The sequence below is a fragment of the Mesocricetus auratus genome, unplaced genomic scaffold, assembly GCF_017639785.1.
Source record: "Mesocricetus auratus isolate SY011 unplaced genomic scaffold, BCM_Maur_2.0 Super-Scaffold_100004, whole genome shotgun sequence".
In the NCBI taxonomy this organism is placed as follows: Eukaryota; Metazoa; Chordata; class Mammalia; order Rodentia; family Cricetidae; genus Mesocricetus; species Mesocricetus auratus.
The window spans coordinates 11433695-11459913 of NW_024429189.1; the positions used below are offsets into that span (position 1 = coordinate 11433695).

At 36.5% G+C, this 26219-nt stretch overlaps 1 protein-coding gene across 6 annotated transcripts in view; it reads right to left on the bottom strand.

Annotated features, from left to right (window-relative positions):
* The window catches only part of Lrp1b (LDL receptor related protein 1B), a 1890041-nt gene that overhangs the window by 961249 nt on the left and 902573 nt on the right, over positions 1-26219 (bottom strand). For all 6 annotated transcript variants that reach the window (XM_040745299.1, XM_040745298.1, XM_040745301.1 and 3 more), the window contains exon 7: positions 22764-22926. In XM_040745299.1, coding sequence (XP_040601233.1) covers positions 22764-22926 — 163 coding nt within the window. The remainder of the gene's footprint in view (positions 1-22763; positions 22927-26219) is intronic.

Sequence of the window (26219 nt, forward strand, 5' to 3'; positions counted from 1 at the left end):
TATGTGACTAGTGTGTTATTTAATAGTATAGGAGATATAAGCTACTGATAATCACACAGATGTTAATTTGGTTACTGAATATTTTTCATTTTAATTATGTTTCTGACCCAGTTGTCAGTTATGCCTATATTATGGCAGACCACACAGTTTTAAAACTCTTTTGTATCTGCATAATCTTTTTATTTCTTTTATTGAAAATAGATTTTTTTACAATATTTTCTGTTTATGGTTTCCTCTCCCCCAGCTACTTCCCATACCCCTTCCCATCCTGAAGATTTTAAAAAAGGTATTAATAGCAGATTCCTTATTTTATGACTTATATTAGACACCTGAAGTTAAAAATAACTTTGATAAAGAATGTAATATTTCAAAGAGTTGTTATATTAAAAAAGAAAAAGAGACATTAGTGGGTAAATTATACTTCTCCTTTAATTAGTAGATAGTCAAGCTCCAGACTAGATTCAAATCTCCTCTGTAGAATTCTAGATCATGTGCTTTAACTATGACCAGACATTTATGTTAGATGACAGTCCATAACAAGTTCAATACAAACTGAGCTATAACGACTAAAATGTAAAACATGACATTCCTGAGACAAGTATGTCCTGGAAGGTGGCACTGAAAACAAGGAAATATAAAGCATAAGACAGTATGCTAGGAGTTTATCATCTGTTAGGTATGTTTAATTCTCCCATCTCGAATGTTTCAGCATCTAAGAATAAAAATCAATTTCTGACTCAGCGCTATACTCTAACAGAAGTTCCCTGAGAGTTCATATTTATTATAAATGATGTATGTCAAAACAGGATTGTTCTCCAAAAACAGGGAAACTCTAGTTTCTGTTAAAAATAGTTTTACAAAGAAAATGAGTCAGTTATTTGTAGGAAAACATACTGTGTGATAATGGACTATCAACCATATTCAGTCATAAATAAAATTCAAAATCACAAACTACAAAATTATAGAACATTTTTACAACCTAGACCACCAGAATTGAAAAGGATTGAGTAGAAAATGAATATAATAGTAACTTACAGTGATTGACAATAATCACAACATGTTGTACTGCTCTGGACCGTAGCTTTATTTGGTGGATATGGTAATAAGGCTCATGTAACTCATGTCAGTCATATTGGAGCTGAAAATTGTCCTCTTGGGGACAACCAAGACGTGTAATCCTCAAAAATTCACATTTCAAAAAATTGGAAAAGTGTTTTTCTCATGCACAAGTGAATAAACTAGCCCTTATTTTTAGATGACACTGTAGCTCTCTCATTAGGCTGTGTTATCTAACAATAACTTGATTGCCCTCATACTGCTCTCATTGCCAGCCATGCCTCACACTGAGCCTGAACTATGTGGGGGAAAACACAGTGATGGGCCATTGATCTTCTCAGCATTGAAAGCCATTTCCTTCTGTCAAACCGTGACTTCAATGGTAAGAAAAGGCAGGGAGAATGAATCCCCATTCCACTCCACAAGAAATGGCATTGTTTACATACCTCCTTGTCTCAGTCTTTATAAGATGTTTTATGTTTGAAATTGAGGGTAATATTTCTCACAAATGCCAGCTTATTAATGGGGCTTAAGATGGTCTAGGAAAACAGAGCCCCATCATTAAAACCACAGTAGGAAATGGAGGAAAATTTTTTTCATACATTATGTACTTATGGAAACTACGCGAACACTCTTGAGTTGTGTCCCTGTGGCTACAAAATGCTAATGATGCTTCCTAAGGTGCTCAGGCTTCCATCAAGGGGATGCGATGTACGAGAAAGAGATAAGGGTTAACTGGTAATTCATAGCTTGGTACTTAGTTATACAATAAACAAAAAAGAAATGATTTTATGAAATTGGAGTCTGAGAAGTGATATGGGGTTCTTGGACAATGACACAATGCAAAGAACATGCTATTATTCAGAGGAAAGTCCCCATTATAATAACTACATGGTCACTCATCATAGGCAATTTTCTTCTCTTCTTTTTAAATAGCTTAAGCTTTTATATGGGTTTTTTTTAAGTATTAACATTCTTTTTTTCTCAACATATTTTTTTAAATTAGAAACATGAATGTTTCACATGTCAATCCCAGCTCCCTCTCCCACCTCTCCTCCCTTGTCCCTCCACCAGCCCCGTAGCCCCCCACCCAGTCCCCACATCATTCCCCAGGGAGGGTGAGCCCCTCCTTGGGGGGTATCTCTAAAGTCTGTCATTTCATAGGTGTTTTAAGTTTGCTGAGAATTTATCAGAAAACAGTTTTCCAGGATGTGCTCTACTGCTTCATTCAGAGCTTCACCTGTCAATAACATCTCATATTAGTTCACATTACAGCTAATTACCAGTGCATTACTAGGAACTTAAGCCTATAGTTTATATTATCACTTACTGTATTTTGTGCACACAGTGTCAAATTCTGCATTTTTGACAATAGTGTTCTGTGTTCTTCTGTATAGTATCACACAGATTCATTTCACTAGTATCATTTTTTTATCCAATATTTTACCTGCTTTTCCACAAATCCCCATGGTACCATGTACTGATAATCACTGATACTTTCTAAAATGCATATAGTCTCTTCTCATGAAATTTTGGCCACCAGCTATACAGTATTTCCTATGGAGCTTCATAGAACTTAGGTGAAATCTTAAGTTTTCCCTGCTAAGGATTACACTTATATTTTGATGTCTAGTTTCTTATGGTATTTATAAATTTTGGAAATCATCCCTCTGTCAAACCCAAGTGAAAATGGGGAACAGAGATAAAGACACAATTCTCACCAGAAGAATCTCAAATGGCCAAAAGACATTTGAGGAAGTGCTCAACATTCTTAATCATCAAGGAAATGCAAATCAAAATGACTCTGTACCATCTTATACTTGTCAGAATGGCTAAGATCAAAATGCTGAGGACACCTTATGTTGGAGAGGATGTGGAATCAGGGTAACACTCTTCCATTGCTGGTGGGAGTACAAGCTTTTACAACCATTTTGGAAATCAACATGGTAGTTTCTAAGAAAATTGGGAATCAGTCTTTCTCAAGATTCATGCATACCACTTTTGGACATTTACCCAAAGGACACTCAATCATACCATAAGGACATTTGCTCAACAATGGTCATACCAGCATTATCGTAATAGTCAGAGCCTGAAAATAGCCCAGATTCCCCTCAATCAAACAATGGATAAAGAAAATCTGATACATTTACAGAGTGGAGTATTACTCAGTGGTAAAAAATGATGACTTTATGAAACTTTCAGGCAAATTGATGGAACTAGAAAAAAATTCTAAGTGAGGTAACACAAACTCAGAAAATCAAACACGGTGTGAATACATTCATAAGTACACATTAGATATAAAGCTCCAGAGAACCTAGATAAAAAAGGAGGCCCCTAAGAAGGACACATGGATCACCCTGGGGAAAGAAATTAGATGATATCTACAGTGCAAACTTGGGGTGGTAAATGTGAGGGGAGGGGGGATGGGAACAGGAGGGAATGGCATGGCCTAGGTATGGAGGGATGCAGTAGAGGAGAAATGAAGACATCTTAATAGAGAGAACAGCTATGGGCTTTGGGAAAAAACTTGTGCTAAGATAACTCCCAAGAATCTCTAAGGAAGACCCCAACTAAGTCTCCTTGCAATAGTAGAGAGGGTGCCTAAAATGGCCTACTCCTGTAATCAGATTGATGAATACCCCAGCTATCATTATAGAGCTCTCATCCAGTTATTGATGGAACCTGACATAGCAATCCAAAACCAAGAACCAGGCTGAGCTCTGGGAATCCAGATGAAGAGAGGGGAGGGAGGAGGGAACATATGAGCAAGGGAGGTCAAGATCTTAATGGAGAAATCTACAAGGACACTTGAACCAAGTTTGTGGAAACTCATGGACTCTAGACCTGCAACTGTGGAGACTTCAGAGAATGGAACTAGGTCTTCCATAAGTGAGAGACAGTTGTGAAGCTTGGACTTTCAGAGGGGCCCCCGGCAGTAGGAGAATCATACAAATTGTTTATATGAACTAGCTTATTGGAGCGCATTCCCTTTGGCTGAATGCCACATTCAGTCTTAATGTATAGGAGAGGGACCAGGCCATGCACCAAATTATACCAGGATATGTTAAGTCCTCATGGGAGCCCTTACCTGTGAGGAGGAGTGAAGTGGGGATGAGCTAATGTGGAAGTGAGGGAAGGTGGGAGGAGGTGAGGAGGGTGTGAGGGAGAACTGTGTTTGTATGTAACATGAAATCAAAAAATTAAAAAATGGAAAAAAAGAATACAATTAAAGTGCACACTTTAAGTTTCATTTGCCTAGGACCACTATCTGTATTATAGATTAATACTAACATCCTAAAATTTCCAATTACCTTCATTTTAGTTCCAGTTGCTCAGGATGACTTACTATCAGAAAAATATGGTAAATAATAATGTAAGCTATGGGCCAGGCATGCTGATGCATATTATACTCTCAGGAACTAGAAGGCTGGGCCAGGAGAATTGCAAGCTTTATGCTATAGTCTTAAACAACATGTTCAAGATTCAAGGTTTGCCTTAATTTGAAAAGAAGTCTCTTCTAAAAACTGTTTTTGAAAAAGATGTTTACTAAGGGGTTACACTCTGGACTGTCATTTGCAGTATTTTTATTCTTGTTTTTGTTTTTTATTGTTGTTGTTGCTTTATTTGTTTTTAACTTAGGGGAAGTAATTGTACCTGTTTGAGTCTCAGGTATAAAAGAGCATATGGGAAAAATGTAACTCTATGTACCCTCTAAGACATAGGATGATTATATGGATCAAAACAAATAAAACCTTCAATCACATTGCTAGGTATAATATCTCTGTGTTTTTCTTTTTAATTTCTTCTCTGAACATCCTTCAAAGATAATTTACCAATTGAAAATGCAGGACGACCTGGAGAGCTTAAAATTGCATTAGTGAAGGTGTTCTATACAACCAGTGTCATCATAAAATGGTTCACAGAGCACACATCAGATCAATGTGTTCTTCATGAAAACCATTCAATATTGCCTTAACAAGGAAAGGGGTAGAGAAAGAGGTCTCATCATGGAATGATGCTGTCTAAAATGACTTGTCCATAATTTTATAACACAATCTCTAATAGCATTCTCCTGATAAATGTATAATATAAAGTTCTTCTCATTGGAAATATATTTGACTGTCTTCTGGAAAATGCCTCTACTCAGATATGCCAACCAGTTTCTGTGAATTACAAGATTTTCGGCAAGGGACTTGGAAATTTTAAAGTTTCTATTTAAACTACTTTGGGAAAACATGATTTTGGTTTAGCTATGTCATTCTTTTGGTTTCATTACATTGCAAAGTATTTGTATAATCTGTGGATCTGCATTATTATTTGTCTTACTTAATTTTAATGAAGTGAACTTACAATTATCATTTAAAACATGTAATATTAAATCAAGTGATTAATAAAATAAGACATAGTGATTTTATAAAAATAAAAATAGCCTGAAACCTAAGACAAGGGCTAAAAGCTTTCTCTGTTTGGGAATGTTGAACTGCTTGTTTGTTTCCAGACTCTTTGAATAGCATGGGCATAAGTTTTTAGGAAGATTTTAGAATGAAGATGATCTAAGTAAGAGTTTATTTACATCAAGTTGTTCCCATTTGTGTCTAGAATTTTCCTTATCTTCAGGTTTTCAAGGCTGTATGTTCAAGATTGAGACATCACTAGTAAACTCCAAAGTATCATTCCCTGTGGATTTAACATAGGAGTTTGTTTTTAAATTTTATATGCTTAAAAATTGTCATCCGTTCAGTTTCAGTAATAGTTTTGTTGAGGTGAATGTCACCTTTGCGACAGTTATTGATGTAGTCACCACTGCTGTCTTTGTCTTCATAGTCATCACTGCTATTGCCATACTTATCTGGCACCAGCAGGCCTCCTATAAAAAGCATCAACATATCCATCAGGAAGAATGCAATTTAATCTCAAGCACCTCACATTCCACAGCAAATAGTCTCATGATATTGGTTCCATACATTTCTCTTCTATTTTCACTGAAGTGGTTCACCTTTATTTTTTCCAATTATTTTTTCCTAATAGAAAATTCACTATGTTCAGATATCTATTTATAAGTCCTTATTCTTCACGAAGGTATGCATGATTCAGTAGAAGCTGATTCCACCCTCCAATCTACAAACAAATTTTGATGACTCCAAATCTAAACAGTATAAGGCTACAAGCCTAGGTTATAAAAATCTTCATTAATTAAACACTTAAAGTTGAAAGGACAAACAAAGAAAATCTGTGACATATGTAGAGCATGGGAGTAGAACACTGACCCCATCCATCAAGGAAGTATATCTCATTACAAATAAAAGAACATCACACAGAAGGATAGGCATAGGAAAACACAGGTCAATAGAAAACTTGGACAAAAAAAATTGAATATAGCTACACAGTTTCCCAAAATGATATGCCTTACTTTCCTTAATCTTCACCCAACAAGTTGGTCACAGACATGGCCTGACCAATAACCATTGTGTCTATCTATCTTTTATATTCTAAAAGAGAAATTTTTGTTAAAATTTCACTGTTAATTGTTTTATGCAAGGTATGAGAGAATAGTGGCTTCAGATTCTCTGTAATTTGGTTCAGAGATGGCTCTACCTTAAACAAACAAAAATTATGATGGTAATGAATGTCCTGCACTTTGGTCTTACTGGAGAGTATTCTACACATGGGAAGATATGCATGTATATATTGGGGAGCCAGAATATACGATTCCAATGGACAAGTGTTTACTGTAAACCCATGTTCTCATTTCTATGAATTGTGTTGTAAAGACGAAACAACTGCTTATCACAATGCTAGTTGTTCTTTATTCCCTAATATATGGTAAAGTTGGTGTGTATTCTGTGAATTATATACTTATTTTATTAATAAGAATAAACTATTTCTTAAGCATAAATGTTTGGAATAAGATGAAAATTATTTTGAGATAAAACTAAAAACACTTGCTTTCATAAAATATGAATGAGACACCGTACCAATTTATAGGTTCTGTGGTCATAGTCACTGTTGGGTTTCAAACACTTCAGATAAGGTCTGCACTGAATTAATAAGATAAGCTGACTTACTGGCAGAAAAATGTTAGCTTTCCTGTCTGAATCAGCATTCAGTTGTTTTTCGATCAATTGGGATATTTCTGTATAGTTACTCTTCAACTTAAGTACAATTTTTTATTAAATTTGCTTACAAAGATGATTATTTCATCTATAAAAGACACCAAGAACCCACTGACATCAACACTTGTCTTTTCTTTTGACAAAATAATCTTGAGTTAAAACTATCTTTGACCCTAAAGTGAGGCCAATTTCTGCATAGTCAAACTACTAAGAGTCTGGCTCCAGGGAAAACAGCTTTCAGTAACTCAGAAGTACGAAACATAACTCAGAATAAAAGCTTAAAGCCAGGTTCACTGCTTTCTTTATTGACTAAACTATACAACCTGATAAAAATCTAAGTTGATTTTAGATATTAAAATGTAGAAATGTGTAGGAAGTATGGTATCACAGAGTTATTGTATTGTCTTAGTTTTTGTACTTTCCTTGAGTTATTTTATAAACGAAGATTCTTTTGGGTTTTGAAATTTTCATTTTTTACCTAAATTATTATTGACCTGAATAATTAAAAAAGAAAGGAAATTGCCTAGTATTTTTAAATGATTCAAAATTTGGGTGATGTTATATCCCAAATTCCTCATAATATCTGATATGCCACGCATAATTTTTGTGCTCCTTAGTTTTAAAAGAATGCTGTGTAAATTCTCTTGATGCTTTCATCACTCCTAAATATGATGAACTACAATGTGCTGCAATAGCAGGTCTGCTGTCTTCTACCTAATTCCTGTTTACTGAACTCCCAGTGAGAAACAACTGAAAAACATTTTAAACTATTTGGAACTATAGCAGAGACTCATTTAAAATGTAATCTACTCTATGGCAAAGTATGAAAAGGCTTTGCTGTTACCTAGTATTTAGAATTATGCAGTTTCTATATATCAGTGAATCAATCAGAAGTAAAAACTGCCATCACTTACATAAGATGTCTTTAAACATAAAAAATAGGGATAATGGATATATTACCAGCATGATCACATCCAGCAGTTCAGTGTCACATAACATGCTAAAGACACACATATATCTTAAAAATAGAAAATATTACCTGGAAAGCAATCATAGGACTCTGACTAAAAGGAAATAGAATAAAGAGTTGAAACAAAATCATACTTGTTCACTTTTCAAACTAACTGAGCTAAGTAAAAGGAAGCAGTAAAAGGCCCTATGCAGAGAAAAAGATCTTGGGATGGCAGTTAGAGTGGATGAATTTAGCTCTGAACCACCCTCCATGCCACGTTTTTATTGCTGTGTGATTTGCCTCTTTTAAAGGCAAAAACCACCTACTCCTTTAGGTGGACTGGCATAACAATTCTAACCAAGATGAAAAGGGAGATTATGATCAGGCCATCTTCCACAACTGAGGAACAAGCACAACATATCAACGTATCACAGTCAGAGGAGTGCTAGTGTGAGAAGATCTGGGTCTGTCTCAGGGCATAAGGTGTCAGCAACCTACTTATTTAACACTTTGAACTAAGTTCCTAAGTAACCAGCCCGGGGGCTGCCTGACATCCATAATTTTAAGTAAGGTAATAAATTTCTTCTTAAGCTATTACTGCTATTACCTGGTATTTCCCCTTTCTGAGAGGCATCATAAATTAGTCTGGGAATTCGGAAGCATTCCTTGGAGGCTAAGCCATCATTGAGTAGTGTTAATTGACAGAGAATTGTGAACCTAGTAATTTAGAAAGAAGTTCAACAGACCTTCAAATCTTACATAGTGAAGACAGCAACACAGCAAGCAGAAATGGGGACTACTCTTCCATGAAGACAACTTTATTATTTATGTTTAATTTAATAGGATTACATTACTTCCCCATTCATTTTCCTCCCTAAAACCCTTCCTATGTACTCCCTACTCTCTAATTTATGTCTTTCTCTTTGTTTACTAATGTTAAATATATGTATATGAATGTGTATTTGAACATATGTATATATATGCACACACATACAAATAATATATACATATAAATACATACTATACATACATATAGAAAGCTTGCTGAATGTACATTTCCCTGTTGGTGTGTATATGTTTTTAGGAAGTTTTTCATAATGATACATTTAAGAAGGGTGTAAGAGGAAGAACAGGATAATTATACCAGCTGGGTTTATGTTTTCAACCAAGACTGTAGGGCAGGAGAACAGCCCTAAATCACCTTCATGTTCCCAAGACCATCTCAATGTAACAAATACACTGTAGAAGCATTCAGATAATAAGATACAGCCACATCACTCATCATTTAAAGAAAGAGCAAGGGAGCAGCTTAGACTTGTGAAGGGGTTAAATCTTAACAAGAGGGATGATGAAAGTATCATTTGTATACAAAACAGTATTATAAATCTGCATCATCCAGTGTGTCAGTTGGCTGAGGGCTTCAGCTCTCATAGACCGGTAACTATGTTATGAGACCTCAGTTCTCAGGACCCTTAGTGTTCTTAGCCTGATTCTGAGGTCTTTGCCTTTGAGGTCTTTATAGCTTTTGAAACCCTGCTGATCATGGCACATGGGTTTTCTTCTGTTGTTCCTTTCTTGTGGTTCTCTCTCATGTTTCCATGTTTGTCCTGGTCTTCTTCTTGTCCCTGCTGCTCTCTATGTGGTTACTACTTTGAGGTCATTCATAGCTTTCAGGACTCTCAACCTGCCTTTATCTGGAAGTGCAGGAAAGGGGTCATCCATAGGGTCATCCTAGGGCTGTAAAGGTCACCCAGGCATAGGCATACTCTCCTGTGGAGGGGATCCCAGGATATAAATTGGATGTGGGTCAACAGCATGGAATGCTAAGTTCAGGCCTGCACTGGGGTGTAGGGAGCGATTTTACGTATCCATAAATGCTGACCACTCCCTTGTTGTGTCTTCATGGGTAGGTAGAACATATGATGGTAAATAGAGCTAAGGGTAGGAGACTCTCTTTTAGGTTTCGGTTTCGACCTAGAGAACAGCATAGGGCAGCTTTTTTGGCTTTTCAATAAATATCATAGGACATCCCTAAATTTGTATAGTTTAATATTTCTGCTTCAGCTGGTGTTAGGGTAATTCACCTAGCATCCAAACCTCAGACTCCCCCAAGGGCACCTCAGTGTTCCGAAAAGCAGCATCTGTGCGGTTTCTACACTTGCCTCAGAGCGATTCTAACCCCTCCCCTCCCTGCAGTGTTAGGTAGGAAGCCTCCTTGCTTGATGCTCAGTTGTGGGGACTTTCCCTGTTGCCTGCAGGGCACAAATAATTGGTAAGCTCGCTACCACTTGCCTGCTCAGCTAGAGCTATGCCCTCCCTCTCCCCAACCTGCACATGAGTGCCCCATGAGTCCATGTCCCACGATCACCCACCCCCAGCTTGCAGGCCTGAATGGGCTTCTTCTGCTAGCATGGAACCTTGTGCACCTCACCAAGCCACTCTGCTTGCATTCCCAGTTCTGCCTGAAAATTTTAATGGTTTTTATCTGGCCAAGGGTCTCCCAATCTGCACAGCCTTTTCCCTCCCTGAATCTGTTTGCTAATTTTCTGTACAAGCTGTTTAGAATCTTTCAGCTGTTACTTGGAAAAATACCCCACTTTTGTGGAGGAGCTGTGTTTGGAAGCACACCTCCACCCCCTGCTGGCCAGGCATAGTCATTGCAGGTAAACATCCTTTTCTCAACTGGAGATCATTGAAGGTAAAATTTTGCATTCTGGTGGTTAAGATTGTGATAAGATTACCTACTCAGTACCATGGCAGATAATCTTATGATGCAGAATGTTATAGATCTCGTTGCTTATTACATGAATGACATCATGGGAGAGCATTATAACATACCTCAAATATATTTATGTCTAATGCTGACAATTGGCTTCATAATCCACATAATATCCTGGAAGAGAGGGCTTGATCATAGGGCAGAAAGCAGGGAAGTTGTGCAAACTATTGGTAAATCAAAGACAAAAATTCAAGATCTTCAGGTCAATGGGGAAAATGTGCAGATGATCAAAATTTAGAGTCAAAAATTAAGAATCTTCAGGAAAAAGAGGAACTGGCCACCAGAGTAGATAACTTGGAACTTAAACAGAACAATCTTCAGGACATTTAATTCAATGTCTACTGCATTTATGGCCAAAATAGAGGGCTTTGTGGAGACAGGAAGTCAACGTCCTCAAACTTCAAGGCTTGAAGCACAGTTTGAGGCTTCCCAAGATAAGATACTTGGTGAAGGTAAATATGCTGATCCACAGGCCAAGATGAATTTGACAAACATATACTAACTTTATCTTGTACAGTAGCTCTGAATGCTTTGTATAAGGTTCATGAACCAGGAGAAAAAATTGAATCATAGTCAAAAGTGTTACAGGGCCCTAGAGAAAGGTTCACTTCATTCTTACAAAGATTATCTAGAGCAGTAGAATTATAGGTAACTGATTCAAATTCTAGGTGATTCCTTATAGAATATTTAGTGTATGAGAATGCACATCCACAATGCAAACAGATGCTGTGGCCATTAAAGATCAGATCAGTGCCTTTGGATGAATGGATCTTGTATATAGCTAATATTGAGTATAATGGTACAGAGACAGGAGCCTGGGTAGGAGAGGTCATTTATAAAGGCCTAAAGAGGCATCAAGATGACAAATGGCCTAACTGTGAGGAGATACAGACCTGGGTTGTGGAAGCAACATCCAGAAGTTTAAGAAGAAATCATAATACCAGATGTTTTAGCTGTGGTAGAATAGGACATCTGAGTAAGAACCATAGAAAAAGCATTCCAAAAATAATGCTTCTCCTAGGATTATTTAAACAGAAGGCCTCAGCCTTCTGGATTATGCAGGCGATATGGCAAAGGCCCAACATTGGACCAATGAATGTAGGTCTATCACAGACAAGCAAGGTAACCCTTTCCAATCAGGAAATATTGTAAAGCATGACAGTAAGCAATTAAAGAACATACAGGCTGTACAGTTACAGGATACAAGTGACACACAGAGGAACCAAAAGCACTACCCTTAAAATGGCTAACAGATGAACCTATCTGTGTAGGGCAATAGCCTATGACCTCTAAGAAGTTAGAGGCTTTATAAAAGCTAGTTCAGGAACAGCTAAATGCTGGACATATTGAAGAATCAACTAGTCCATGGAACTCCACTGTATTTGGTATCAAAAAGAAGCCTGGGAGATGGAGGATGGTTACTGATCTGATAACTATCAACAAGGTAATTCAGCCTATGGGTTCTCTAGAGCATGGGATGCTATTACTTTCTCTGAATCCTAAAGGATGGGTAATTATAGTTATATCTTTAAAAGATTGCTTCTTCACTATACCTTTACAAGAAAAAGTTAGGGAAAACTTTGCCTTCACAGTACCTACCTATAACAATTCTCAACACGTACAGGGATTTCAATGGAAGGTATTGTCACAAGGAATGTTGAATAGTCCTACTTTATGACAGTGTTTTGTGCAAAAATCCTTGGAAAGAATTAATAAACAATTTCCGCAATCCATATACTTTCATTATATGGATGATACATTGCTGGCTGATTCGAATGATGGTATGTTAGAATAGATGTTTGAGGCAGTAAAGGAAATTTCACCTCACTGGGTCTACAGATTGCCCCAGACAAAATACAAAGAGGAGATTCTATTAATTATTTAGGCTATAAAATAGACTTACAGAAAATTAGACCACAAAAGGTCCAGATCAGAAGAGATTGTTACCAGACTCTTGATGATCTTCAAAAATTATTAGGAGAAATTTCTCAACTACAGACAATTATTTGAGTAGAAGCACATGATTTAAAACACCTGAAAATTGCCCTAAATGGAGACAAGGACTTAAATAGTCCTAGAATATTTTTAGCTGAGGCTGAAAAAGAATTGGAATGGGTAGAACAAAGAACATTGGAAGCACATGTGGACCATGTGGATCCAAAACTAGACTGCAATCTGGTTATTGTGCCATCTAGAGAATACCCCTCTGGAATATTAATGCAGAGCGAAGACATACTACTATAATGGGTATTTCTGCCATATAAACAGAATAAAAACTTAAGACATATATAGAAAAGATCTCTGATTTGATATTAAAAGTAAGTTAAGGCTTCGTCAACTAAATGGAAAGGACCCAGCAGAGATTGCTGTATCTTTAACAAATGAGGAAAATTTCCTCCTTATGGAAAGATAATGAATATTGATAAAGGGCTTGCTATAACTTTTTGGGAACAATCAGTAACAATTATCCCAAAACAGAAAAAAATTCATAAAGAAAACAATTTGGATTCTTCTGTGTATTATAATAAAAATGCCTATCTCTGGAGTTCTTACATTCTACACTGATGCAAACAAGTCAGGTAAGGAAGGTTATAAATCAGGAAAAATAAGTAAAGTAGTTCAAAGCCTTTAAAACTCTGTGCAAAAGGCATTGTTGTATGTCATTCTCATGGTACTTAAAGACTTTACAGAGCCTCTCAACATAGTTATGAATTCTCAGTATGCAGAAAGAGTCTTCTTACACATTGAGACAGCAGAATTTGTTCCTGATGATACAGAATTAACCTCATTGTTATATATAATATAACAAATATCAGATCCCATATGGGTCTGCCAGGTCCTCTAGCACAAGGTAATGATATTGATTGTTTATTAATAGTGTGTGTTTGTGTGTGTTGGAAGCTCCAGAATTTCATAAGAAACACTATGTCAACAGCAAAGACTTAAAGAAGGATTTTTCTATCACTTGGCAACAAGCCAAGGAAATAGTAAGAAACAGCCCCACCTGTTTCTATAATCAAACTCCATTACCAGTAGGCAGTAATCCCAAAGGTATTCACAGAAATAAAATTTGGCAAGTGGATGTATTTCATTTTCCATAATTTAGAAGTTTGAAATATGTACACCATACAATGGACACATTATCAGGCTTCCAATGGTTTACTGCCCTCAGCTCTGAAAATGATAATTCTGTTCTCACACACCTCTTAGAGGTGATGGCTATTATGGGTATACCAGCACAAATAAAAACTGACAATGCTCCAGCATATGTCTACAGAAAATTGGAACAGTTTTTCAAATATTATAAAATAAAACATGTAACTGGTATACTTTACAATCCTATAGGACAAGCAGTGGTTGAGAGATCTAACTGCACCTTAAAAGAAATGCTTCATAAACAGCCAGGGGGTACAAAGGCCCCCAAACACAGGTTACATAATGGTTTACTAATGTTGAACTTTCTTAATATTAATGAGAAAGGAAACCAGGTGCAGAAAGACACTGGACTACAGCAAAACTTCTAAACTAAACCAACCAATGTATTTCAATGATGTTATGACCTCAGTTTGGAAACCAGGATATGTGTTACATTGGGGAAGGTGATTTTGCCTTTGTTTCCACAGGAGAAGAAAAACTTTGGATTACGTTAAAATCAATCAAGATTTGATCTGAACAGGAGAAACCTCTGGAGGAGGAAAGATGACAGTTCATCCACAAGGTCAGATTCTACTATGTGTAAGGAATCCTCACAAAGGGAAAGAGTAGTGTTTTGTCTTTGTGTTTAAAGGAAAACCCATCTTCAAACAGTGAAAAAATACTAGACATATGGATACCTGAAGAAGAGAGTATGGCTACCCAGAGAACCATCAAACAAAGAAGAATCTAATGTATGGTATTAATGTCTAATTCCTTATTTTTGTCCTTATAATATCTAATTCTCTTTTCTTCTTAATATATTTTAGTCCTAATTCATTTAACTGAAGCTGGCTTTGGAGTTTGATTGACTCTCCTACTCTAAATCCAAGCATGTTGTTAAAAGAAAATTCAGTATTTGTGTATTATATCAAGGAGCCATTGATATAAGAAAGAAGAAAACAAAACTAGGGACTGTCATCTGTTTATACTCGGTTCTGTCTCTAAAGTCTATTTTCCCTCACATTTACCATCTTCCTTATTGTTGCCTTTCCCAGTATGCACACATATAAAAAGTTGAACATTTCTCTGTTAACATTAATGTTTGAGTTTTCCAGATAACAAGGAATTTCCTGACAGCAGTTTTCAAACACTTCGGAAAGAAAATGGGGCCCACTTCATTGACTCCACCTGATCTGACTTAATGCATCTGAACTGCCCCACATCATCGACTCCACCTGACAAATACCATCCTGAAAGTGGTTGACACAACTCCGGACCAGTGAACTGACATGGTGAACCTTCTACAATCTGGCCAGAGCTTCAGACAAGAGCTTCAATCAACATTAGAAGTTTAATCAAGCATCTCCCACCAACAGAGACTGAATGCAAATGAGACTCTTGTTACAGTAACATTTTCCCCCCCACAGGATCTCATGAGGTTGTTATTGTCTCATTTCAGCAGGAAGTAGTTTTGAGAATACTATTGCCTCTTTCCCTACTGTTGATAATGCAAGATAGTTTACACCTGTTAGTGTTAGTTTTCAAATATTTTAGGCTGGGATTGGAAGGAGGTGTTCAGACTTGGGCATCTCTTTCAAATAAGCTCAGGTCTAGATGGGATAGATATCTTAGGATAGGGTATGGGTAGATAATTTGTTTATCATCTTCTATGTATATATACTTTATATGTGTTAGTTTTGTTTAAGTCTAAACCTTTTCTTTAGACCAAAAGGGGAATTGTAGGGAGTGATTTTATTTATCTGTAAGCACTGATCACTCCCATGTGAGTATGTTCATAGATACGTAGAAGGTACGGTGGTAAATAGAGCTAGGGAGAGGAGACTCTCTTTGGGTTTCAGATTTGACCTGGAGAGCAGCACTTTGGTTCTCAGCTTTCTTGGCTTTTCACGTAAGTGATTTCTCTTTCAATAAATATCATAGGACATCCCTAAATTTGTGTAGTTTAATATTAATATTAATATTCAATATTGAAGGATGCCAATTCTTCAGGTTCAATGCAGCATTACCCATCCCCTCTACTTCTTCGGCAGCAAGTATAGTTATAGTGGCTCTGGCTCTAGGGCCTGGGTTTCTGGTGGTGTTGTGTTCAGTGTATGTAATACCAGGAGTTATCTTCACGTGTCAAGTTAATTCACTGCATAGCTAGCATCTGCATTACCAGTTTCACAGTGCCTTCAGAGTGACCTTCAGTTGTCACTCCTCAAGCAACAGCCAAATGTTAAAGGCACCAACCTACTTAGTAGATAGAATGTTGACTGCCTGGTCATATCAATGGTACTCACTGCTACTGTCCTGTCCTCTACTGTTCTCTATTGTCCAACAAGAAGAGCTCATACACTTGAGAGTAGTCATGGAAAGAAACAAGAGTTTCTCCCAAAAGACTCATGGCACTAAACCAAGTAGCCAGCTTCTATAGTCTTAAGAAAGACTATGAAGGTTTATAAAAATTATTTGCTTGGCCCACTGCAGTCATGAAGATTTATGGCTTGAAGCAATTGTATCCTTGGCCTTGTATCAGTTATAGAAATTCCAGTACATGAGGAGTGGAGTGGAGGAAGGTTGCTACTGTTCAGTAGAAAGTGCTTCTCCTGTGGCTCAGGTGGAAGCAGTTCATTAAGACTCGTGGCAGCACAAACTTTCAAGGAAACTATCAAGCAATACTGGCCAGTGCTGTAGCTTCAGAAACCAGTGCAATCAGCTACAGTCTTTGCATAACAATTTCAAAGCTACCATGGAGTGTTTGAGGCAGCTGGTGCTGGCACAGGCACTGCCAGTAGGTGCTCTGGCTTTTAGACTTAGAATTATTTTTCTCAAGACACCACAGGCAGCAAGAAAGATTCTCAGAGATACTAATTAGGGAGTCACTCATGTCTGTGCTTATTTTCAGGGAGATGATCATCAGATGCAATGGTTACAATATAAGCTCAGCATTAACATTAACAACCATTTTCTCAGTGCTTCCTGAGAGGTGACTGGCTCCCCATAGTCTGTCTTACATGAACTTGTGAACTCCAAAGTTACTCAGAATCTCTGTAAAGAATGAAACACACGCACTTTCACATTCATGGGTTGCTATGATTTCAGTTATCTACTCCAGAAGTGAAATCGGAATATCAGAGTGGCTGGACATCTTTCCTGGGGTCCAAAGTAGTCTTGCCTAAGATACGGGTAATGCTGATACCTAGTTTATTCTCCATGAACCAAATTGCAAAAGTGGACATTAGATTTACCAAAGGAGGCAACGGTAAAGAAAGGAATAATGGTAGATAGGAAAATGTATAGATACTCAAATCATTTAAAGGTATGTAAAACATTCAAATTGAAAGATACCAAAAGGAATTTGTCAAGATAGAAAAATATTGGTAATATTTTTGGCATAATGAAGAAAATTCATTATTAATGATTAATTCTATTATTATACGGCACATGTGAAATGTGTGAAGCATCCCAGTGATCCTGACCATTTGGCAGGTAGACACAAAGTGTAGCCCATCTGAGTTTTGTTCTGAGTTATAACATCTAGCATTTTCCAACAATACAATAATAGCCCTGAATATAATTCTACCAACTGACTGTTAATTAAACGTTTTTCAAAGAAACTTTATGTTGTAGATATTTAGGACAGAACTTTCAAAAGAGTAACCTATGAATTATATAAAGTCATTTAAAAAATTATCAAAGTACTTCCATTTTTACCTGAAATATTTGCCAATGAGGAAGAATATGCAAGAAGATTCTGACAGATAGTACATTATCCCAAAACTCAAGAAAAGGGGAAAATCTCACATGTTGTTGGTAGGAACATGCAGTGCCGTAGACATTAGGGAAACAAAATGGAGTGTCCTCAAAAATATAAAGGATGCATAGGTATCATAAGATGCAGCAATATCAAGCAATACAATGTCAAACAATACAGCTACACTGCATTGTTTATTGCAACTAGATTCCTAATGTCTGAAATTTTGTCCAGTCTATCAATGGGTACATGAAGAAAAATACTAGTGTATAGTTGATCATACTAGAATTTTATTCAGCCATCAATAAGAACGAAATCTTGCTATTTATAGAAACATGGATGAGTTTTAAGGGCATTACATAAGTAAAATGAGCCAATAATCAGACAAATAGTACATTTTTTTCATATACAGAAACGGAACATTGATCATTAATGGGTAGAGGGGACAACAGTGGTTTCCTGACACCAAGAAGATTGGTGGGAAGTACATATTTTGTTACTGGGCCCAAGTTAAGAGGGATTTCAATTAATAGTTACCATAATTATATATTTATATAATGTCAAAATAACTCAAAAAAAGGAATTTGAATAGCCTTAACACAAAGAAACAGTAAACATTTAAGACAGGTTATTCAATTTCATCTCTATATGCTGCATCTTTATCATCATATTCTATTGTACTCCTCAGATGTATGCAATTTTATACATATAATATTTATTTTATTATTACATATATACTTTAAAAGACATGAAAGAAAGTAGAGGTGCTATTTTTGAATAAGGGTCTACCCTTATTTGTGGAAAACAATCAGAACCTATGTCTGTATTGTTGTGAAGAAAGTTAAGAAGTCGATGTATTAATTTTCTTACAGGTGTGTGTATGTGTATCCTTCCCTTAAAAAGTGAGGGATCAAAATTTAAGAACTCAAATTGCATGATTTCAAAAGGTATGCAATTCATGGATTGTAAATTAGCACACTACCTACCAAGGCTATGAACTGCATATAGCCCTGATGGTACCAACTAATGCAAGCTTAAACTCATTTGAAAAACACCATTTCAGCACTTAAATCTGTAAGTAAAGGTTGTGGATTGGGATAAATATTCATTATTGTACCTTGTTTTTCTTGTTTTTAGGTTAGTTGGTATCATCACTTTCAGCAATATTTGATGATTTCTCATCATGGTGAAATTTATCCCTCTCTGAGGTCCGCTATGAAGAGACTTTGCTCAATAAGAATCTGAAGACCAGACTTGGCTTGCTGTGATCTCAGTTAAAGCCAATGGATCCAGCTATTACGCAGCATTGAAGAAAGCCTCCTCCAATAGTGTGCACAGACAAATGCAAATATTATGAATTTTTTGTTACCCCCTTGGTTTGAAAATGATGAAGTCAATGCAAATCCATGCCAATACAGGTAGTTTCCTTTCCCTTTTCCTTGGTGAGGTTCATATCATGCTATCCCACAGGGTGACATTTTAGCATTTGAGGAGATAGAAAATTTTAAAAATAAATTAACAAACAAACAAACAAAACAACAAACAAACTGATATTCAGTCTGTTCCCTATTTTTGAAGACACAGATCTTGAAGAAGCAGGATCCCCTATCTAGTTAATCACCATCAAATAATAACTTCCTTTGCCCTGTTCTATTACAAGTACAAGCATCTTTTAAATGTGGTATAGAATTTGCAGGTTTTGTTTTGTGTTTTGGTTTTCCAATTTTGAAGCCTCCTATGTTATTTTGACAATAATCATCACTTTCTAATGCTTTTCTCTTGTTAATATCTCTTAATAAGACTTAGGGTTTTTTTGTTTCTGTTTGAGAGTAAGAGAAAAAAATGCCATGGCATTGGGTATGGAGAGAGATCGGGGGATCTGGGAATTTTTGAGGAAGGAGGAATTGATTAGAATATATTGTAAAGGAAGAAATTTGTGATACAGAATTATTTTTCTTATAGAATGTACACTACCAAGATCTTTGTATCCTATTTAAGATTTCACAGCATAAAAAAAATCTTTAAGAAAAGAATTTATACGTGTATCAATGCATGTGAATATTTCCTTCCCTCCATTCTCATACCCACAGCTGCTCGGCATTTCTGCTCCAACAGAATGAAAACATGTTGTTTTCATTCCTTAGAGATATTTCATTATTATTATTTGTCTCATATTTCTCAATAACTTATTATAAAATAGGTAGTCCACATGAAATAAGCCCTTTGTGGAGACTGGCCACTAATAAGTCAATCTTATAGAAATGAAACCTTGTCTATGATGGTGTAAGATATAGTTCTTAACTATTAAACAAGCAAAACCTTAGTAGCTACCTGAAAGACTGGCTTTTTTTTTGATGTTGCTTACACCATGACCTCTTTGTCAGACTCCAAAACTAATGGCTCCTCAGCAATAATTCATAGGTGCTTTGCAAGGAGTTATTCCAAGGAAATATTGCTGAAAAATTTAAAGGAAAAACTTGAGAAATGTCTCTGAAAAACAGCCTGAAAAAATAAGTTTAATAAGTAATTAAAAATTGAAGACAATATAAACATCATTAGAAACATCTTTTTGGCTTTGTTTTTTTAAATTGGCTTCAGGCATAATGAGAATCCACTGAATACTGGTTTTCTGTAGCCAAACCTTAAAGAAGTAAAGACAAGAAAGAATAAAATTTAAAAGATAATGATGCTAAGCTTGGAACATCTGTGATGTGCAAAGGGAGAAGAGGGTGAGAAGAGTCAGGTCACAGACATAGTCAAGAGAGTGGTGTTCCATCTATATGGTCTTTAGGGCATAGGGCATTCTCATTGTGTTCTAAGCCTCCTCAGGTTAAGACACAAGTTTCTGGCCAGATGACTGATGTATTCTGATATTTGTGAACAATTCAAACACCCTGAGGCAAAGAGACATTTTGCTGCAAAATTAGAAATAAGGAAAATGTTAATATCAAGACGTATCCCTATTCATATCCCAGTTATAGATATTATCTTGAGAGCAAGTCATAGTATCAATGGAAGAGGAATCCTGTCACATTCCAAGTTTCACTGCACTGTCAGCCAAAGACTATTTATATACAGGAGGGGGCTGAGCTGAAGTGTTCAGTGGCAGACCATTTCTACTCACACACTTGCAGAACAATTCTTGCTTTGATATCTGTGATCATGACTGAAAATGGAGTTAGAGTCAGACCACGCAAAACATTTTCAGAGCACCTATTGTGACAAATGACACATAGCAAAATTACATTTAAGCAGTTACAAAGTCCCAAGGAACCCATCACAGAATGTGTGCAAACAGTGTGGGGCTTTCTATTCCTAATTCTGTTGACAAAATGACAAAATACGATTCTTTCTCATAATGACAGGGAAAAATAAGTTGCCTGCAAACATAAAGCATGCTGTTGCTGAGAATGAGAAACAGCATTCACACATGTTACATTTCAGTTGGCAAATTTACTGCAAGGAGTCAAAGCATCTTTGTTTTTAAGAAAGGCAAAGGATGTGGTGACTAGCAAAGAGGAATACAGCAGCTTCACCTCTCAACATTTAGATAGACAAGACAATCAGAAGGCCAATTTGCAATTCAGTTATCACCATCGGAGAAAAGCTTGCAAGCACATACATTTCTGAAAAGGATGCCAAGAGAATGCCTTGAGCATATTTGTAAATCTCTAGTTCTTTCTTACTAGCCTTATCCAACCACCCAAACAAATCAGTTTAAATACAACTTCTTTTACTAATGCCTTTTGAAGCATCGCTGCAGTCAAGGAACCATCTGCTGCAAACACAAATAGAGCCTCATTCAAGAATTATGTTACACAGCCTTGCTCGCAAAGTCCTTACGTGCAAGCTGTTCATGTCAAAATCAGAACCATTGTGATGATGCATCTTAATATTCAATCAGACTTTAAGTAAAGAGTGACAAAAGTCCACATATGGATGGCAGCTGTTTCTTCAGTAAATATTTTCCCCTTTATTGAATGGAGGCTTATGGCAGTTTAGGATAAGTTCCATAAGACATTTCAGCCGAACTGCCTGAGGACTACTGAAATGACAGTAAGAATAAAATTCCAGTTTTCAATCTGCTACAATTTACATATTCAAAACCAACAGTCCTTTCAAGTAAAACAGCACTCTATGTGATTGGTTCTACAGTCTCCTTGGCTTTACTGACTGGTGAGCAGGTGAACTCGGAAACTTTCTGCCTCTTTGTTGTATCCCCTTCCAATTATACTGCCATGTGTATAAAATAAAGGACTTTTTCTGTATAGATTTTCCAAATAAACATTTGTGATTATATTTTAGCAAGCACTAAATATTTTAAAAGATTAATGACTCTATTAGTTAAGGGAGAGTCTTATAAGGACTGTTTTGAAACCAATGAAATGGATCACAAATTAAAAAGCTAACAAATAAAAATGAATTCTGCTGAGTTCATTAATCCAATAGTATCCAATAGTATTATTAGGCTAAAATATCAACGTTTATTGGAAAAATAGTCTGAACTAACAAAGATATCCTTAATGTTGGCATACCCTTGAACATACATTGTATTTTGTTTATAAAAACCTAACTGCTATGCTGACTAAGGTAGATTAACAGTGTCTTTCAAGTAGATTAACAGTGTCTTTCAAGAAGTATTTGCGAAACTTGCTAACTCTAAGGTTCCCTGCTGAGCATCAAAACTGAACTTGACACCCTGCTGAGGTTCTCTGGGGATGTCAAGAAATTTTCAGGTAAAAGGAAGTGCGTTGGTTTCTGTGGTATTAGACATTGCTAGGACACAGATATTTACTAAGTTTCAAACATTGACTATTATCCTGTTTCTCTTCTTGCAATGCTAGCACTAAAAACAATGAATTTCTTTTTAATAATGTTAATGTCTTGCTTCCTACAAAACCTCATATTACACTTTGATCCCTTTTTATGGTAACTTTTCTAGACCAGGCAAGCTGAAGGTGATGTTCTTACCCTGCGATGGGATCTGCTGCTATGGCTTTAGGATTGTGAAGCTCCAGTTCAATCAGCGTGACACACACAGAGCCATTGTAATTACAAACAAAGATCCGGTCACTGATATGGTCCACAAAGTAGAGATTTCTGGTAAGCCAGTCAATTGCCATTTGTTCCACATCTGAAAAACACATAGGCAGTATAACTCAGTCACAGACATAAACTTCTTAATCATAGCCAGAATACACATGTCTGCCAAGCCATCCTACAAGGGAGTTGAAACACAGGTTGTTGTTAGGTAGTCAGTTGTGCTTTTGTTTTGTCTGTTTTGTTTTTACATATAAAAAAAACTGAAAGAAAAATTTCAACAATGTGAAAATAAGTTACTGTAATATGTAAAATAATGTCTTCCTCATGGCTGCTTCTTTGCTATGTAAAAGCTGAAGACTGAAGCTGACTTAGAGATTTAATCTTGAAATTTAAGCATTTACATTGTAATATTCTCTGTGTTTGTCAAATGAACATGAGAGGTTCAACGATAAAGGTGATTTCCAATAATAAGGGAATAGATTTTGTGAACATTTGTTCTCAGTCATCTATAAAAAAGTAGGAGTTATGGAATCTCAAGGGAAGGGAGATTAAAAACCATGTGCTATAAAGAGGTAAAGAGGAACAAGGGAACACGAAGAAATAAATGCACAGGGGATGGGAGGAGAGGTAAAAAAGGGTACAGGATGGGATAACTGCCATTAATGTCTACAGAAAATGCCATTGGGTAACAGTCTACTGTGGAAGCAACCTAATATATGTAAACATATACATATGAGTATATGCATAACTAAAATGGATCTGCTCTTTAATGGTAAGAAAAGGCATTCTCAAAACAATAGACTATCAGGACTGATGAGGTCAAGACTGGGCTTGTCTAACCCACAGAAACAGCTGACCTGAACAAGGGGGAACTCTTGAACTCCAGACTGATGGCTGGGAATCCAGCATGGGACTGATCCAGAACCCCTGAATGTGGGTGTCAGTGAGGGGGCCCAGGCAAACTATGGGGCCCTGGGTAGTAGATCAATATTTATCCCTGGCATACAAATGGACTTTGGGTGCCCATCCCACAATGAGAGATGCTCTCTCAGCCTGGACTTTTGGGGGAGGGCCTATGCCCTGCCCTGGATGAAATGACAGACTGTGGATACCCCCCATAGAGGGCCTCACCCTCCCTGGGGAAAGGAGTGTGGATTGGGGGAGGAGGTGGGGAGTGTGGGAGGAGAGGAGGGAGAGGGACTTGGGATTGATATGTGGAGCAACCCTGTTTCTAATTTAAATTTAAATATAAAAAAGACACAAACATAGACTATCAAATACAATGCCTAGTGACAAGTATGGGTTACCTGTTTCTGAGCTATTAGATAACGGGGTCCCATAAACCATCCAAACATTGCAGGTGTTGCCATTGCACTTGATGAAAAGACCCTACTGCCAAAGACACCATATACTTGAATGATAGAAAATGGCATCACCAAGCTGGTACCAACCTGACTTGATTTCATAGTGCTGAAATGCTCTATGTATATAATTGGGAGGGAAAATGCTCAATAGTTTTGCTCACCTGTGAACACTGTTAGACAAAATAATGACTGATCTGACAATACACAACCAGTGGAACAATAGTAGAATGAATGTTATGGGAGTAAACACATTTTTTTGTCATACTTAATGCCAACACACTAGAAAAGAGTCATGCCTAGTACTACTAACTGGGCCAGAAATCTGGTGGCTAGCAAGCTCATAGGCAGTTGAAAATAAACACATCCTTTAATATTACTGAATGGAAACAGCAATAGACAACCACTTACGTTCTCATTTTCCTATCCATAAGTTCTCTCTTTATATCCATGAGATGTCTCAACCCTCATGACAGAAGTTTTTTGGCAGAATAGAGATTGAATAAAAATGGTCCCCATAGCCTCACAGATATTGGAACAATTAGGAGGTGTGGCCTTGTTGGAGTATGTCTGATCTTCTAGGGACAAGTATGCACTGGAGATGGGCTTTGAGGTTTCAGGTGTTCAAGCCAGGCCCAGTGTGATTCTATCTTTGTCTGCCTGTTCTGACCCTGCTAGCATATTTATTCCTTCATTGGCAGTGGATTACACTTTGCTAGGATATTACATTATACAAAAAAAAAACCAGCAGAGATACCCAGCCTTAGGGGACTATATTCTGGAATATTCTGTTCAGAGCAAGGCATTGTTGGATTATCTCATATATATATATATATATATATATATATATATATATATATATATGAGGGAGAGAGAGAGAGAAAGACCCACACCTGATCAACAGCACAGAGAATAAGATGTGCAGTCTCTGCACTAAAATGGTCATCTAATTTACTTGTCTTTCCTTCAAGGCTCACAGGTCATTTCAGAAGAGATCAGAACAATTTTAAGAGTCAGTGAATTGATATCTACAGCAAACAAGTTCTTGCCGAGCATAACATGGCCATTGAGAGTTCATGCACATGGCCTGTACAATATCAAGGCAGCCCAAAACACAGCATGGAATGGGCAAGGAACTGCTGAAGATGGCTTCTAGTCTAAGGGACAGTGGAAACATTATGGCTCCTTTATAATGTACTGCATATCAGTTTCTATAGGGATATGATTCCTGAAAGGATACAATGCTCCAGTAGGTGGAAGTATACAGAGAAACAGAGGGCAGCTAAGTGGACTCATGGTTAAAAAAAAAATAGAATACATCAGAGAGAAAAGTGATAAGAGAGATAGTGGAGAAATTGGGTGGGGTATGGGTTTGATCAAGACATGTTCTATTCCTATATAGATTTTTCAAACAATAAAAACTAAAAAAGAATGGAAAAAGATGTAGAAATGATAGGAAAAGAAAGCTTTATAATACATTTGCCTACATAAAAGGACTCAGGATTTTTAAATAAAGCCAATGAGAGATAACAGATTCCTTTAGTGTCGTACTTGGGCACTGAAGAAAAAAAGCTTGAAAAATTTTTATTCTCTGTATTCCAATACCATGTCACAAGGATGGAACTATTTAATATCTGTGATTTCTAATGAAGAGGTCACCATCTTTTTCAAATGTTAGATTTTATTTCTGGGAAAATGAATCACCAATACATTGTATTTTACTTATTCACTTCAAATTAAAATAACTTACTGCTAATAGATGCAATGAATAAAGCAGCCACATAAAAGAATATATGTTTTATTTGAACATTTTATATTTTATAGTTCCATAACTGTTACACTGTAGTTTGTAGTGTAGTTTTATATACTAGTGTGTACCTACAGTGTATAATTTGTAGTTATAGGAAAAATAATCTCAGTGATACAATTTTATGAGTCGTTAAGTGCTCACATCTATTCCCCAATTCTCTTCTAATTTTGTTAAAATACTCATGAAATGAATTAAATTAAAAATGAGCTGGAG